The sequence below is a fragment of the Desmodus rotundus genome, chromosome 11 (assembly GCF_022682495.2).
Source record: "Desmodus rotundus isolate HL8 chromosome 11, HLdesRot8A.1, whole genome shotgun sequence".
Taxonomy (NCBI): domain Eukaryota; kingdom Metazoa; phylum Chordata; class Mammalia; order Chiroptera; family Phyllostomidae; genus Desmodus; species Desmodus rotundus.
Genome location: NC_071397.1, coordinates 42,130,116 through 42,148,761, shown reverse-complemented (window position 1 = coordinate 42,148,761; position 18,646 = coordinate 42,130,116). Strand labels below are relative to the sequence as shown.

General features: G+C 37.7%; 1 protein-coding gene across 7 annotated transcripts in view; it reads left to right on the top strand.

Annotated features, from left to right (window-relative positions):
• Positions 1–6,109: 6,109 nt before the first annotated feature.
• The window catches only part of SNX14 (sorting nexin 14), an 87,963-nt gene continuing 75,426 nt past the window's right edge, over positions 6,110–18,646 (top strand). For 2 of the 7 annotated variants that reach the window (XM_045184810.3, XM_024576675.4), the window contains exon 1: positions 6,116–6,594. In XM_045184810.3, coding sequence (XP_045040745.2) covers positions 6,455–6,594 — 140 coding nt within the window. In that variant the 5' untranslated portion in view covers positions 6,116–6,454. Of the gene's footprint in view, positions 6,595–18,646 lie in introns of all 7 variants that reach the window. The other 5 variants (XM_024576676.4, XM_024576673.4, XM_045184808.3 and 2 more) reach the window with 4 other exon arrangements.

Genomic DNA, 18,646 nt, shown 5'->3' with positions numbered 1-18,646 from the left:
TCCTGTGAATTTCTCTTACAACATCCAGCCAGCTACCTTTGGTCATTTTTTTGTTACTAAATAAGCCTGAAATGTCCTCTTTATCCAAGTCTTACCCTACCCTTCAGGAAGTTCGGGTCTGGATGAACTTCACATTTACAAATCTCTTAGATTACAGGTGGCAAACACAAGGCCTGTGGGTGGAATCTGGCCCTCCACCTTGTTTTTGCTGGCTCAGCACCTTGTTTCTATCTGGCGGCACTGTGGAGCCCCTTGCCCCTAGTTAAGGAGTAGTTACATTTATAGTCCTAAAATTACATTTGGCCCTTTGAAGGCAACCATGAGGCTGATGTGGCCCCTAGTGAAAATAAGTTTGATACCCCTCTCTTAGATGGTTCCTAAAGACCAAATTTCTGAGTGGCATGTTTAATTATAATCACTCTCCTCTGTGTATATAGTGTACAATAGCAATGTCCAGTAGAAATGAAATGCAAGCCACATATATAACTAAAAATTTTATTATTTGGCTTCAGCTTGTCCTTCAGCCTTACCTTCCACTGATACTTTCTATAAAGACATTTCTTGCCTTGTTTTGGCTCACTTCATGCTTGGGTGAGATCTACCCTACCCTAAGCCAACCACTCAGACAAAAATCCTCTTCAGCCAAAATAATCACATTTCCTTGCTATTTAAGTGAAAACCCAAAATTTATCAAGCTGATTAAGATAACTTTAGGAGCAAAACCATGGTTTTAAAGCATCTGGCAACACTTTAAAATCTGATATTTCTGTGCTTTGTAATTGCAAGAAGAATCTTCAGAATCATTTGAATTATATATTATTGATACTACCCTTCAAATTTATTTTCTGCCAACAGTGTATGTGGTAATTACATTTCTCATCCTCCTTTGATCAATTTCAAAGAAATTGAAAGAAAGAAAGCTATGTAACTGGCTGAGGCTGAATATGTAAATAGGCTAAACCAATTTAAGAATAATACATACTGTGTTACGAACATATGAAAACTCAGTACATGAAAAGAACTGTTTACATAGAGATATTTGTTGTTGGTTTCTTAACTCTGAAGCCCTACAAAAATTGCTACAATCCTGCCATCAGCATATCTGTGAGCATTCTTGCAGATGATTTCTTCTTAGCCTCAAGAAATAAAAAGCGAAGTGACCTAGTTAGATTTTTTTAAAAAACCCTGAAAATGCAAGTGATAGAAGTGCTGTCTGAACAGCTGACACAGAGTTCTTAATTATATTGAATAAAGATATATATTGAACTGTTTCACAAAATTGAAGATTATAGGCTAAAATGATAATCTTAGCTGTATAACTTTTGAAAATTATAGGCTAATGCTCAAAATTCAGATTTTTAAGATGTTCCTTGAGCTAAAATCCCTAAATTTAAATGGTAACTATCTTTCAATATATAGAAGAAATTTTCCAATAAATGTTTTTCAATAAAAATTTCCATAATTTTCTTACTCAAGATTTCCCCTTGGATATACTATAATGAGTTTATTATAGCTGAATTCTCTTACCAAAATAGGAAAGGTTACTATTTAGTGAAGATAAAAATTTAATCTTAATTATTTGATGGCAACACTACTAGAATTGGAATTAAAGTACCAATATTAATGATTTTAATAATTCTGAACCAAGCTTAGTTGCGTGGTGGTTTATATGTACCATGTCAAAGTGCTTTCATTTTTATATATTAGAATACAGCCTACTGAGAGATAAGAGGAAGGATTGCAAAGTCTTTCCAAAATATTTTCCGAAGTTACTGAAGTCAGGTTAAGCATCTGGATATAGTTAACATTTTTCTCTTTATGAAAGAAAGCCACTGTCTCTATCTTTAACAAGAAATAAAGTGGAATGTTTTACTTAAAGGGTAACTTTTAAAAGTAGGTAAGAAAAACATTGGCTGTCTTATACAAGGTAATGGTGGTGGTAGATTGTAAGCGCCTTTCCAATCAGTTTTGAATAACAGAAGGCAGTTGGGTATATTTTCATTTTCTAATCAGTTACTAAATCTGCATTTTCTGAATTCATGACCAACTACCTATTAACATGAAAGTGAGGTTCAAGAGGATGGTTATTCCATCATACTTTAGAAACAAAATGACAAACAGTAAATGATTAAGCGTTTGGTGCTAAGAAGAGACCACTCAGAATTTCATGGTTTATCCAGAGTATCTAGTTGAGCTACTGGTTGTATAAGATTGTAGTTCTTCAGATCTTCCCATTTGAGGTTTTACTTCATTGCCACAAAAGGGCAAAAGGCATTCAATATGACAGTAATAAGTGCATTTTGAACATCTCAAACTCCTATTCATAAAACTCCCTAATGCCTTGGAATAACATGTTCTCTCCATTGTAATGAGTTCCTATTTTGAAAAGCCAGGAAAGGAACATTTCTTGAAGTAAAGAAGGCAGTTCAATGGTTCCTCAAGTAAAGCAGGCACTATTTCCAGAGGTTGATACATAGGGACAGGTTGTGAGAGAAGAGGGTGTTGTGAAATATAAAATTAAGACTGCAAAAATAACACCACAAAAGCTAAAATATAAACCTCTATGCTTTGAGACATGGGGAGAAAACCAGGTTTAGAAATGCCAATCCTGTGATTGGAGAGAATGCCCCCAAAATTATAGGAGGCATCCGTGAGAAGGACAGACTGAAATGGCCCCTAGTGGTGGCATTTATCATCTTAACTGACAGTTTTAGGCCATACACATGATGGCCCTCAACAAACTGGTGTGTATTGAGGGTCATCAGAGATAAGTAGGCCTAATTACTGGTTGGTATTCAGGTATTCAACACCACCTTTTCATATTTACTTATATAAAAAGCAATTTGTATAATTTGCTGGTGGGTTATGATTTGATTATGAAAAAGCATTTTATATAGTTAACATTACCTACTGCTGCATAACTTCTGAAAATTAAGTGAAAGCAGAGATAAATCCTAGTCTTTTATTGCTTTCCCAGAGACCTTTCCAGATCCTCATCAGTTGAAAGTTTCCCTGTGACATCACCCGTCATTTAATAAAAAACAAAAAAACCTCTTAGTCCTTATATATAAATATGCCCTGTATTACAGATTTTTCATGAGTGACATATCTCCTTCACTATATTGTAAGCCTTTGGAGGTCAGAAAAATGCATCCAAATCATTTATCTGCCATATCTAGTACAGTGCTTTACACTTATATGCTAATTCAATAAATATTTATTAAAATGAGATATTACTGTAGTTTGACGTTTGTGAACCCTTTAGGTGAATGCATTATCAACCATGTTTTACTTTTTATTGTTTGAAAATATACCCTTAGCACACATAATTGTGGCATTTATGAAAAATTTACATATTTAATTGTACTGACTTTCCATAGCTAACATTAGTTGAATCAGTATTGTCTAGTAGGCATATAGTGCAAGCCGCAGGTGTAATTTAAAATTTTCTAGCCCTGACTGGCAGGGGTTAGTTGGTTGGGTGTTCCACAAAGCGAAGGGTTCCTGATTCAATTCCCAGTCAGGGCATATGCCTTGGTTGTGGGTTGGGTCCCTGGTTGGTGCGCGTTCAAGAGGCAACTGATCCTTGTTTCTTGCTCACATGGATGTTTCCCTCCCACTCTTCCTCCTTCCTTTCCCCTCCAAAAATAAATTAAAAAATCTAACAATTTTCTAGTTGGGACATTATAGAAGAAACATAGGTTAGTTTATTTTTTTTAAACATTAGTTCCAAAATATCTTTTAACCTGTAATCAAGTTGTAAAATATGAGATATGTGGCCTTGGCCAGGGAGCTCTGTTAGAGCATCATACTGATAGACCAAGGCTGCAGGTTCAATCCTGGTCAGAACACACACAAGAAACCAAAGAATACATAAATATGTGGAACAACAAACTGATGTTTCTGTCTCCCTCTCTCTAAAATCAATAAAAAAAAACCCCTTTTTTAGTCACTAAAAAAATCTGGTGTGTATTTTACACTTATAGCACATATCTGTTTAAACTGGCCACATTTCAAATGCTGAACAACCAGACAATGGCTATTAGCTATTACATTGGACAGTGCAGGTGTAGAACTTAAGGGCAGACAGTAAAGCTCTTTCAGCCTTAGTTTCCTGTAAGGTAACTTACAGTTTTGACTTCATGTCATCATCATTTTAGATCCAAATACAGCTAACTGGTTTGGCTATTTTTTTGTCATGTTCATAAATCCATAAAATAAGAAACCTTTTTGTATTAAGCATTGGGTAAAGACGTTTAATAGGCACTTTCTATCCAATATAACCTCTAAAACTTATGAAGAAGGTATTTATCTTTACGAGTTGAAGATGCAGGAATTCAGATAGATCAAGTTAACCTTGCTCAATGAAATATTCTAGTAGAAAGTGGAGTTTGTTTTAGAAACTATTAATTGTGGATATCCCATAACCCCACTAGAAGTTCAGAACTTTTAATAAAAGATTGGAAAAAAACTTCAAGACCTGTGTGAGTGTTAAAGTGGATACTAACTAGATTATAAGGTTAAAAACATTTAGAAACTAATCCCATTTAGAAACTAATACGAAGTAATATTCAATGTATGCTGTGATTGAAAAATTAGAAACATCAATAACTTTCTGAGTGAAATAAAGTTTTATTTTATTAAGTGATGTCTGTATCAACAAGAAAATTTATTTTTCTTGGTTTAGGTGTAGATTTCAAAGAATAGTCTTATGACAGAAATTTATTTTCATTTTTTACTTTCCTGAACATAAGAATAATGAAAATTTAAATTGCCTATTGTCTAGGCAATTTATTAGCTTATTCTAATTGCCTCTGCTAAGAAAACTGGAAAAGAAGTCTTGATTGTTGTAAAAATGTCTAATTTGAATAGAACAGAACATTGGACCTTTAAAGTGTTCTGGCTGTCTGTGAACAGTTGAACAGTAATTTCAGAATAGTCCCTTAAGGAAGCAAAATTTTTAAGCAGAAAAAAGACTGGCAATGTAACTTCCTGGAAAAGTTTAATATAGTAACTTAATTATAAAGTACTCACGTCCATAGTAGGCACTTGATACATGTAGATTAATTCAACATACACCTTTTATTTGTACCTAAGCATAGCCCTAGAATGTTCATATAAAGGGTTTATAGATAGTTCAAATACACTAAAAAGGCTGCAAAAGTGAAATTGATAAATGTTTAATTACATATATATATCTCAAAACATTAAAAATAGCATTAAGCTTCCCAATGATGTTACACAGTAGTCTTTTAAATGGTTTAATCATAAATTGTAGCCCCGGTTGGTGTGGCTCAGTGGATTGAGTGCCTGTCTGCAAACCAAAAGGTCGCTGGTTCAATTCCCAGTCAGGGCACATACCTGGGTTGCAGGCCAGCTCCCAGTCTCTCGTACATTGATGTTTCTCTCCCTTTCTTCCTCTCTCTCTAAAAGTAAATAAATAAAACCTAAAAAATTTTTTTTAAAAAATCCCGGTTTCGCTGTGTGATTCTGAGCAAGTTACTCTCCGTCTCAGAAATCTAGCTGTAAAATAGGAGCCACCAGAGTACATATTGTACAGCCTGAGGTGAATGTGTGAAGATTAGCTTATCCCGCCGCCAAAATTTTCCTTATTACTGTAAGGTTTTCCTGTATCCCTTAGAGTAGCAATGAGCACACTAAAAATTTAGTAAAGCGAAAGGCCCACGAGACTCCAAGGGGGGTTTAACCTAACTTGTGTTGAATACCCGCCTCACGCAAACACTCGGATTTTTGGCTAGGCCCTCGGGGATGTCAGGAGCTGAGCTCCACCTTGCCCAGGAGCGTGCAAAAGACGTGCTCTTGCAAGTTTTGCGGCCCAGTGGGTTTGACTTGAACGTAATCCAGAGTTGTATTACTCACCCACGGCCCGCGCAAAACTAGTACCCAGAGACGTCCCTCCCTTCTACCCCTCGGGGCAGAACCCCAAGTTCCATCCCTCCGCGAGTTAGCGTCACAGAGACTACAATCCCCAGCAGCTCCTCGAGCTCTGGATGCCCCGCAGGCAGGGCCTGGCAGCTGCGGGGGCGGAGAGCTGTAGTTTCTCCTGCGTTCAAACACCAGTCGCTCTCCTTAGCAATGCAGGAGGTTACTGGGTGCTGCAGTTTTATCCCTGATTTCCGAGAAAGGTGTCTTGCCAGAGGAGCAAGATCTTTCTTGGGGACAGCGTGCAGCTCTGGCCTGGATAGCGGAGAGGCTAGACGCTAGGGTGGAGCTCCAGCGGCTTGACGACCTCCGGCACTCTTGCGGCCATCCGCCCAGTTGGCGGCTGCGCACGCGCGGCGGGGGCCTTGGGCGGGGCTTTGAGCTCGTGTAGCCGGCAGACAGTCCACCCGTCCGCGGCTCTCTGAGTCGGTAGTGTCGGAGACCGGAGGTTAATGAGGGTCGCTTCGACCTCAGCCTCAGTCTGTGGCGCAGCTTCAGAGTCACGCCAGAGATGGTCCCCTGGGTGCGGACGACGGGGGAGAAACTGAAGCAGCAGCTGCGGCTGGACCTGGGACGCGAGATCTGTCGCCAGTACCCGCTCTTCTGCTTCCTGTTGCTCTGTCTCAGTGCCGCCTCACTGCTCCTGAACAGGTAACGCCGTAGTGCGGAGACAGCCGGGCGGTGGGCGGCTTTTCTCCGAAACTGGGGCCGCAGGCCCGTATGGGTTGCCTTTGTGGATGCCAACCGGCGCTGCGTAGCTGACGGGTCTTGCGGCCGGCTGCAAGGCCTCTGGGGAGAGCGGTCTCAGGGAGCCCGACCAAGAATCGGGGCCCCGGAAGTGCAGGCGCTGGTTGGGTTCTAGTGTCCCCTTTCCTCAGGCCTAGTCTGCAAAGCTAGCTGCCCTTGATTCTTACCTTTTCACCCAGATGTTTTTCAGAGGGGTGCAATTTGTGTGTCCAGCCCAATTCGAGACCGCACCGGGGCGGACCAGTCAGCTGACAGGGTAGGGTTCAAGGTCCTGTGGGAGCCGCAGTTTAGGCAGACTCCCCTGGCTCTCTCACCTTGCGCACACGGACACGTACAGTCTTACAGCTGAAGCTGTCACGCAGTGTTGTTGGTTAAACCGGCCGTCACAAAGATTTGTTGAACCTAAGTCAGAAAGCAAATTGGTACCTGCCTCAGCATCTCTAGAATATTCCTAAAGGGAAGACCGAGAGTTAAAATTGGTAAATTCAGTTGACGTTTTGAAATTGGAAGGTTCTGCCCCTGAAATAAACTTGTAGATTTCTGTCATTTTTTACTACTTATAGAAAAGGTAGAGATGAAATAGGCAGTAGAGGAGAACTTTTCCTTTAAAATTATTTCCCGATTTGCTTTTGGTGGAAATAAGTCTGAGACAGTTGTCAGCAACAGGATCTGCGTGATGTTTTCTCTGTTTTGAATATGCAGTCAGCCTTACTCTTTTATTTTTATTTTTATTGAATTTATTGGGGTGACATTGGTTAATAAAATTATATAGGTGCAATTCTACAATATATCATCTGTATTTTGTATCGAGTGTTCATCACCCCAAGTCAAGTCTCCTTTCATCCCAGTTTATCTCCGCTTTACCCTCCTCTACCTTACCCACCCCCGGCCCTTCTCTGGTAATCACCATACTGTGTTCTGTGTTTGCGTTTATTTTTTTATTTTTTGCTTGTTTGTTTTTGCTTAATCCTTCCGTCTTTTCACCCACCCATCTCCCCAACCCTCCTCCCCTCTGAAAGCTGTCAGTCTGTTCTCTGTATCTGTGTTTCTATATATTTTGTTTGTTAGTTTATTTTGTTCATTAGATTCCACATATGAGTGAAATCATATGGTATTTGTCTTTCTCCGACTGGCCTATTTCACATAGCATCACTCTCCAGGTTCTTCCATGCTGTTGCAAAGGGTAAGATTTCCCATCCTTTTTTTTAACGGTTAAGTAGTATTCCACTGTGTAAATAAATGTACCACAGCTTTTTTATCCACTCATCTACTGGTGGATACTTGGGCTGCTTCCAAGTCTTGACAATCGTAAATAGTGCTTCAATGAATATAGGGGTGCTTATGTTCTTTTGAATTAGTGTTTCAGATTTCTTTGGATATATTCTGAGAAGTGGAATTGTTGGGTCATAAGGCAGTTCCATTTTTAATTTTTTTGAGGTATCTCCATACTGCTTTCCATAGTGGCTGCACCAGTCTGTATTCCCGCCAGCAGTGCAAAAGGCAACCTTACTCTTTATCTTGAGGTACTTGGTCCACAGGGATAGGAACAGGAGTGTAATTACAGGGAATTTGGTAACTTAATTTAACCCTAAATTTTTCTTGTGACTGTTGATGCTTTGCTTTCTTATTAGTTGATTCTGGATTTGTATAATGTTAGGTTTAAATAGCAATTGATATTTTACTGGAATATGTGCTTTGACTGTGATGGTGATGGTAAGTTGTCTGTAGGAGTATTGAAGAAGTAGAATCCTTAACAGAGTACAAACTAATTATTAAGTACTTACTTGCTTTTTGTCATCTGGAAGGTATTCCAAGCTAGACTAACAGGTGTAGTATGAAAGACATGTAACTTTATATTATTATTAAGCTTTGTCCAGGGATTCTTACTTACATCCTTTGAGAGTCAAGTCATTTTAGGTCATCAAGGTAGGACAACTATGTTGGAGCATGTTGAACTAGATTTCTGAGCTTGCATAAACATAGTTTTGATGTTGTTAAGAAGTCGTAGAATTCTATATGATTTGTATACCATATCATCTGTACACTGCATCTTTATTTGTATTATACAAAGAAAGAAGGAAATAATACTTGACTGTTACCTCCAAGTGGTTGAGTTTATGACTGAAATTGCTTTTGCATATATTTTTTGGGTATTTTTTATTTGTTGCTGTTGTAATCAGCAAAAATGATTTAAACGTTAGTCTTTTTTAAAAAATATTTTATTTATTTATTTTTAGAGAGAGGGGAAGGGAGGGAGAAAGGGAGGGAGCGAAGTGAAACATCGATGTGCTAGAGATACACCCCCAACCAGGGAGGACCTGGCCCACAACCCTGGCATGTGCCCTGGCAGTGAATTGAATGGGCAACCTTTCAATTTGCAGAAAAGGCTGGCACTCAGTCCACTGAGCCACACCAGCCAGGGCACATTAATCTCAAAAAAAGAATGGTTAGTATCTTTTTTTCCCAGGCAAAACTTTTTGGAAAGTGCAGAAAAGTGCATATAGTCTACTTTTCAGTGTACTGTTTGATTTTCTTTAAAATACATTGTCAGATGGGGAGAAAATGCAGACAGCTATAACTGAGTAACAATAAAAAAAATTTTTAAAAATAAAATACATTGTCTATTCACATATATGTACAAACATATATGCTTAGACTATCTCTGGAATATTGTTATACAAGGAAACATGCCCCTTCTGAGAGTGGAAGGGTGCTAGGTACATCTATTCAGAAATTTAAAAATATATTTAATACATAAAAAATATTTGGGGCGTAACAATGGAAATAGAAGAAATGGGAAGATAAGCTCAATATCTACTTTCAATAAATGATTTTTTTAAAAGGTTATTTATTTGTATATTTTCAGAGAGGGAAACATCAGTGCATGGCTGCCTCTTGCATGCCTCCTACTGGGCACCTGGCCTGCAACCCAGGCATGTGCCCTAGACTGAGAATTGAACCTGCGACCCTTTGGTTCTCGGGCTGACACTCAATCCACTGAGCCACAACAACCAGCGCAATAAATGATTTTTTTAATTGAAAGTTACTAAATGTTTATTGAAAGAAGGACTGACTTATATTCCTCATCTTTTTTTTTTTTTTTAAGGGGAAGGGAGGGAAAAAGGGAGGGAGAGAAACATCTGTGTGAGAGAAACATCAATTGGGTTGCCTCTTGCACAGGCAACCCGACCGGGGTCCAGGTACACAACCTAGGCATGTGCCTTCTGCTTTGTGTCCAACTGAGCTACACTGGTCAGGGCATACTCCTTACTCTTGAGCCATGCACCAAAGAAGACACATTCGTTTTGAGACACACTGTAGGCAAAAGATCACAAATGTCTAATAGTACACATGGTAAATATAGCACTTAGGCAGATGGTCCTGTTTGTAGACCACTTGTAATAATTCTTGCATTACAACTGTTTCATCATCAATAAGTGATTTCTATACAGGCATTTTACCACTTTGCTTTTACAAATAATTTTAAAAGAAATTTTCACTTTAAAATCTCCACTGGTTAGTATGAAGATTTGAAGCTTTCCCTGTGTATGGTTAAATTTATGGAAGTTTTTGAAATTTTTTCTCTTATAGTTTTGAAACTAATTCCTTAAGATCTTTCAAGGTGTTACTTAGCATATAATTTTTTCTTTCAATATGAATTAAGATTATGAATTTTATCCGTGGTAAGATAAATGGATATAACCTTCAGACCACTGTAAGTGATTTGTTGGAAAAGTGGAGTTCCATACTTTATATACTTCAAGTTATTTATGACCTTTATGGTATTGTTAGGACAAATTAGGAACATAGTTACCATTATATAGATTTGTTTATTTGCCACAGTTTTGAGTATTTGAATGTTAGAATAAGGAATATTTTAAGTTAATTCTAATAATAATGGTAATAGTAATAATAGCTAGCACTATTATTGGAAAGCACATAATGGTGCTCAATACATAGAACATACTCTTATTAGATGTTAGCAGTTACTTTTGGCTCATATATTCTTAAAATACTATAAGATAGGTATACTATTATTAGCCTCAGGTTTTTTTTTTTTTGAGATATAACTTACAGAAAAGTGCCTAACACATAATTGATTAATTCTTAGAATTTTTAAATATGACTGCCTATGTAACCCTAACCCACATCAAGCCAGATAATTATTTCTAGTGCCTCTGTAGGCTCTCTTGTTAATAGGCTTTTCAATCACTGTATATCACTTCAGCTTGTTTTTGAATTTCATGTAAATGAAATCATATGGTCTTCTTGTATCTGGTTTCCTCCTCTCAACTCTAGAGATTTATCTATATTTATGCATAAATCAGCAGTTTATTCTCTTTTCTTATTTTGTAGTATTCTATTGGGAATATGCCATTCTTTGTTTATCCATTTCATTGTTGAAGAGCATTAAGTTGTTTACAGTTTTTCCCTACTATGAATAACACTACTGTGAATAGTCTTACTTACATTTCTTTTGATATACAAATGTACTTTTTTCTTTTTGGTATATGCCCATGAATAGAAATGCTTCGTCATAGTGTATCCATTTGCTTAAGTAGATACTGCAAGACAGTTTTCCAGAGAGGTTACAACAATTTACACTCCTTATAATAATGTTGACAATTCTGAACGATATTGTCTGTAGGTTTAATTTAGCTATTTTAGTGAGTGTACAGTGGTAGTTCATTCTTGTTATACTTTTCAATTATTTGATAGTTATTAGCTCCATTTCACAAATGAGCAAAATGAAGCTTGTAGTTGTTAAGTAACTTGCTCAGGCTCATAGATAGTAAGGAGCAGATGGGATTCTGATGCAGGTCATTCTGATTCAGAAGTCTGAACTTTTAAAAATTATATTACAAAGACATTGAGAATAATATTGATTATTATTAACTTTCTAAGTAACATTGATTCACATAAATTATGAAGAAGTCAGAAAATACAGAGATGTTAAAAATCACTCATAAATTTACATTTGGAGATGATTACTTTTGTTAACATTCTAATCACTTTTACCTGCAATTTATAATTTTTTTAAAGATTTTATATATTTTTGGAGAGAGGGAAAGTGAGGAGAAAGAGAGGGAGAGAAGTATCAATGTGTGGTTGCCCCTCATGCACCCCCCACTGTGGACCGGGCCTGCAACCCAGGCATATGCCCTGACCTGGAATCGAACCAACAACCCTTTGCTTTGCAGTCCAGTGCTCAATCCACTGAACCACACCAGCCAGGGCTTCTTAAAGTATATTTTATTGATTATGCTATTACAGTCGTCCCATTCTTCCCCATCCCCTTTATTCCCTTCCTCCCAGACACCCATTCCCTCCAGCATTCCCCCACCTTAGTTCATGTCCATGGGTCATATATATAAGTTCTTTGGCTTCTCCATTTCCTATAGTATTCTGAATTTCCCCCTGTCTATTTTGTACCTGCCAGCTATGCTTCTTATTCCCTGTACCTTTTCGCCCATTCCCTTCTTCTCCCTCCCCACTAATCTCCCTCCATGTGATCTCCATTTCTGTGATGCTGTTTCTGTTCTACTTGTTAGTTTGTTTTTGTTTCTTTAGGTTCAGTTGTTGATAGTTGTGAGTGTGTTGTCATTTTACTGTTAATAGTTTTGATCTTCTTTTTTCTTAGATAAGTCCTTTAACATAATATAAGGGCTTGGTGATGATGAACTCCTTTAACTTGACCTTATCTGAGAAGCAGTTTATCTGCCCTTCCATTCTAAAGGATAGCTTTGCTGGATAGAGTAATCTTGGATGTAGGTCCTTGCCTTTCATGACTTGGAATACTTCTTGCCAGCCCCTTCTTGCCTGTAAGGTCTCCTTGGAGAAATCAGCTGACAGTCTTATGGGAACTCCTTTGTAGGTAACTGTGTCCTTTTCTCTTGCTGCTTCTAAGATTCTCTCCTTCTGTTTCATCTTGGGTGATGTAATTATGATGTGCCTTGGTGTGTTCCTCCTTGGGTCCAGCTTCTTTGGGACTCTCTGAGCTTCCTGGACTTCCTGGAAGTCTATTTTCTTTGTCAGATTGGGGAAGTTTTCCTTCATTATTTGTTCAAATAAGTTTTCAATTTTTTGTTCTTCCTCTTCTCCTCTGACACCCCTATGATTTGGATGTTGGAACACTTAAAGTTTTCCCAGAGGTTCCTAAGCCTCTCCTCATTTTTTTGAATTCTTATTTCTTCATTCTGTTCTGATTGAATGTTTATTTCTTCCTTTTGTTTCAAGTTGTTGATTTGAGTCCTGGTTTCATTCCCTTCACTGTTGTTCTCTGTATATTTTTCTTTCACTTTGTATAGTCTTCACTCTTTCCCTTATTTTGTAGTCGTACTTAATTATGTCTGTGAGCATCTGATTTGCATCTGATCGGTTGACTATTTCCTCATTGCTTAGTTTTTTTCCTGGAGTTTTGATCTGTTCTTTCATTTGGGCCTTATGGACTATTTCTTTGGGCGCACCTGTTATGTTGTTAGGGGTGGAGCCTTATGTATTCACCAGGGCACAGCAACCTACTTTGCTGCATTTTGTCGCTGTGTGTGGGGGAGGAGTCTGAGAGGGAACAATGCTGCTTGCTCCACTCTTGTCCCTCTTTCAAGAGATAGGCAGTTTCTTCTGCTGCTGCAACCCCCACAGGTATTTACAGCCAGAAGTTCTGAGGCTTTACTTTACCTGCACTAGAGCCCTGGGTGGTCTGTCTTGTGTGGTCTGTCTTATTATTTGATCAAATAAGTTTTCAATTTCTTGCTCTTCCTGTTCTCCTTCTGGTACCCCTATGAGTCTGATGTTGGAACATTTAAAGTGGTCCCAGAGGTTCATAAGCCTCTCCTCATTTTTTTTCATTTCTTTTTTCTGTCCTGGTTGAAAATTTATGTCTTCCTTCTGGTGCAAATTGTTGATTTGAGTACCAGTTTCCTTCCCATCACTTTTGGTTCCCTGTACATTTTCCTTTATTTCACTTTGCATATCCTTCACTTCTTCCTCCATTTTGGGACTATACTCAACCATTTCTGTGAGCATGCTGATTACCAGTATTTTGAACTCTCTGCATCTGATAGGTTGGCTATCTCTTTGTCCCTTAGTTGTATTTTTTCTGGAGCTTTTATCTGTTCTTTAATTTGGGCCATATTTCTTTTGTCTGGGCTCACCTATTACGTAGTAAGAGGCGGAGCCTTAGGTATTCACTAGGGCAGGACAAGCCACATCACTGGATTGTGGTGCTGTATGTGTTGGAGAGGTCAGAGAGGGAACGATGCTGCTTGCCTGGCTCTTGGTTGGCTTTCAGTCACTTTCCCCACTACTCACATGCAAATTGGGCCCTTCTGGTGCTGGTTCCAAGATGGTTGGGTTTGTGTATGTTCTGGGACCCCAAGTGTCTCTCCAATGAACTCTCCTGTGAGGCTGAGAGTATCTCTCACTGCCACAACCCCCATAGATATTTACAGTCAGAGGTTTTGAGGCTTTATTTCCCTACGCTGGAACCCTGGGTTGCATGGTCTGTTTAGCTCCCCAGTTGTTCCTTCTGCTTTACCCATACACAAATCTGGGACCCAGTCTACCAGCTGCTGCCTTGCTGCCCATATTCTGGCAATTCTGGTTATTTTCTGTTTTTAAAATTTTTGTTGTCCTTCTTTTGGTTGTGTGAGGAGGCAAAGTATATTTACCTATGCCTCCATCTTGGCCGGAAGTCCCCTAATTCATATTTTTTATTGCGTGTTTTTCCATTACCATTTAGTTCTCTTATACCTCCCTATATCCTGCAGTCATCATGCTGTTGTCCATGTATCTATGATCCCTTTTACCTTTTTGCTCAATCCCTCCACCTTCTCATCTCCGCCACCCGCAGCTGTCATTCTGCTCTCTATTTATGAGTCTGTCTCTATTTTCCTTGTTAGTTCAGTTTGTTCATTAGATTCGATATATGAGCGAAGTCATACGGTATTTGCCTTTCTCTGACAGGCTTATTTTGCTGAGCATAATGCTCTCCAGGTCCATGCATACTATCACAAAGGGTGCAGTTTTCTTTTTTTATGGCCAAGTAGTATTCTATTGTGTAAATGTCCCATAGTTTTTTTTATCCACTCATCTACTAATGGACACTCAGGCTACTTTCATATCTTGGCAATTGTAAATAACACTGAAATGAACATAAGGGTACTTATGTCCTTTTGAATTAGTGTTTTGGATTCTTTCGGATATATTCCCAGAAGTGGGATTGCTGAGTCAAAAGGCTGATCCATTTTTAATTTTTTGAGGTATCTCCATACTGCTTTCCACAGTGGCTACACCAGTCTGCATTCCACCAACAGTGTAAAAGGGTTCCCCTTTCCCCAGATCCTTGCATGCACTTGTTTTTTAATTTATTGATGATAGCCATTCTGTCAGGTGTGAAATGATATCTCCTTGTGGTTTTTAATTTGCTTTTCTCTGATGATTAGTGATATTGAGCATCTTTTCATGTGTCTATTGGCCATCTCTATTGGCCATCTTTGGAGAAGTGTTTATTCAGATCCTTTACCCATTTTTTAATTGGGTTCTTTATTTTTTTGGTGTTGAGTTTTGTATGTTCTTTATAAATTTTGGATATTAACCTTTTATAAGGTATATCAGCAAATACGTTCTCCCATTCTGAGGGTTGTCTTTTTATTTTGTTGATATTTTCCTTTGCTGTGCATAACATTTTTAGTTTTATGTAGTCCCATTTGTTTATTTTGTCTTTTGTTTCCCTTGCTTGGGAAGATATATCCAATAAAATATTGCTACGAGCAGTGTCTGAGACTTTTCTGCCTATGTTTTCTTTTAGGATTTTTATGGTTTTGGGTCCAGCATTTAAGTCTTTGATCCACTTTGAATATGTTCTTGTGTGTGGTGTGAAGGCAGTCTACTTGCATTTTTCTGCACGTATCTGTCCAATTTTCCCAACATCATTTATTGAATAAGTTATTGTATGTCCTTGCTTTCTTGGTCAAATATTAATTGACTATAAAGGTGTGGGTTTATTTCTGGGATCCCTATTCTGTTCCATTGATCTATGTGTCTTTTTATGCCAGTATCATGCTGTTTTGATTACTACGGCCTTGTAGTATAGTTTGATATGAGGTAGTGTGATTCCTCCAACTTTGTTCTTCCTTCTCAGTATCGCTGTTGCTATGTGGGGTGTTTTGTGGTTCCATATAAATTTTGAAATATTTGGTCTAGTTTTGTGAAATACATGCTTAGAATCTTGATAGGAATTGTGTTTAATCTATAGATTGCTTTGGGTAGTACGGACATTTTAATGATGTCATTCTTTCTTTCCATGAACATAGTATGTGCTTCCACTTATTTGTGTCTTCTTCAGTTTCTTTCTTCAGTGCCTTATAATTTTCCAAATATAGGTCTTTTATATTCTTGGTTAGATTTATTCCTAGGTGTTTTATTCTTTTTAAAGCAATTGTGAATGGGATTGTTTTCTTAATGTCTCTTTCTGTTAGTTCATTATTGGCATGTAAAAATGTGATTGACTTCTGGATATTAATTTTGTAGCCTGATACTTTGCTGAAATCATTATCAGTTCTAATAGCTTCTTGGTAGAATCTTTTGGGGTTCTCTATGTACAGTATCATGTCATCTGCAAGTAAAGACAGTTTTACTTCTTTTCCAATTTAGATGCCTTTTATTTTTTGTCCAATTGCTGTGGCTAGGACTTCCAGTGATTTGTTGAATAAGAGAAGTGAAAACGGACATCCCTGTCTTGTTCCTGACCTTAAGGAGAATATTTGTAGTTTTTGCCCATTGAGTATGATGCTGGCAATGGGTTTGTCATATATGACCTTTATTATATTTAGGTGTGTTATACCTCATCCCATTTTGCTGAGAGTTTTTTTTTTATCATAAATGGGTGCTGGATATTATCAAATCACATTTATTGATTTGCAAATGTTGTACTAACCTTGCATTCCCAGTATAAATCCCAATTGATCATAGTGTATGATCTCTTTGATGCATTGCTGTATTCAGTTTGTTAATAAATTTGTTGAGGATTTTAGTGTCTATGTTCATCAGCGATATTGGCCTACAATTTTCTTTGTAGTATCTTTCTCTGGTTTTGGAATTAGGATAATGCTGGCCTTGTAAAATGAGTTTGGGAGCCTTCCTTCCTCTTAAATTTTTTGAAATAGTTTGAGATGGAGAGGTGTCAGTTCTTCTTGGAATCTTTGGTAAAATTCACCTCTGAAGCATCTGGTCCAGGGCTTTTTGTTTGTTGGGAGTTTTTGGATTACTGCTTTGATTTCACTAGGTGTAATCTGTCTATTCAGATTCTCTAATTCTTCCTTATTTAATTTTGGAAGATTTTATGTTTCTAGGAATTTATCCATTTCATCCGGGTTTTCCAGTTTGTTGGCATCTCGTTGTTTATAATATTTTCTCACAATCCTTTGTATTTGTTTGGTGTCAGTTGTTTCTCCTCTTTCATTTATGATTTTATTTATTTGGGAATTAGATATTATTATTACCCCATTTTACAGAGAATCAAACAAGAATTGGAGAGGTAAAGTAATTTGCATTGTATTATAGCCAGGATTTGAATCCAGACAAGCAGACCCTAGAATGTCACATATTTTGTTCCCAAAGGTCATGGGTCCTTTACTCTGTGTTTTCTTTCTTTCTTTCTTTCTTTTTTTTTTGAAGATTTTATTTATTTATTTTAGAGAGAGGGGAAGGGAAAGAGAACGAGAGGGAGAGAAACATCAATGTGTGGTTGCCTCTTGCATGCCTCCTACTGGGGACCTGGCCCACAACCCAGGCATGTGCCCTGACTGGGAATCGAATCGGCAACCCTTTGGTTTGCAGGCCTGCCCTCGATCCACTGAGCTACACCAGCAGGGCTGTTTTATTTCTTTTGTTTATTTTTCTCTTCCTATAACAGCAGCAGTTTTTTTTATTCTTTTAAACAATAGTATTATAGTTTTTGTAGTATGTTTGTATATCTGCTGGGACAAATTCTCCCTCTTGGTCCTTCTTTTTCAAAGTTGGTACAGATCTTTCTAAACCTTTATTTTTCCTATGCATTTTAGAATGAATATGTTAGATTTCTCAAAAGATTGAACAAGGCTTTTGATCGTAGTTCCTGTTTTGTTTATATATTGTCATGTAACCAATCATCCCCAGATTTAGTGGTTTAAGACAACATTTAATTTGTTCTCAGAACAAATTTGGGCGGGAGTTGTAGGGTGCAGCTGGTCTTCACTGTTCATAACTTGGGCACTAGGAAGGCCAGGACCTAGAATAATCTGTTGGTTTTGTTCATTAACAAGTGTAACGGTTGATGCTGGTTGTTGACTATGATCTTAGCCTGGCTATAAGCCACAACATTTAAGTGAAAGATACCTAATGGTTTTCTTTTATTATCTTTATCTGATTTGGTTATTAAAATTACATTTGTCCATTTAAATTAGCAATATTTTCTAATTTTTCCCCCCAAAAGCAGTCTGTGTAAGACAGGGATTACCTGTTTCATGAAAGTTTGGTGAAACGGTTTGGGCCAGGAGTCTCTTTTTACAGCCAAGCCTCTGATTACTGATTTAATTCTTTTAATGATAAATAGTCTATTCAAGTTACCTAGTTCTTCACTTACTACTTAGCGTTTTGTATTTTTAAAAGAATTTGTCATATAGGTTATTTGATTTATGAACATATAGTTGTCTATAGTCTTACTCTTTATTTCAGTTATTGCTATGATTAGTTTTTCTATTAAAGTTTATTTGTATTATTTACATTATTACAAATGTCCTCATTTTTCCCCTCTTTGCCCTTCTCCACCCAGCCTTTGCTCCCCCTTTCTCTCAGGCCATCACTACACTGTTGTCTTTGTCTATGGGTTATGCATATGTGTTCTTTGGTCCAGGGGTATCTAACCTTTTGGCGTCTCTGAAACAATGGAAAAGAAGGCTTTTTGGGGCTACACATT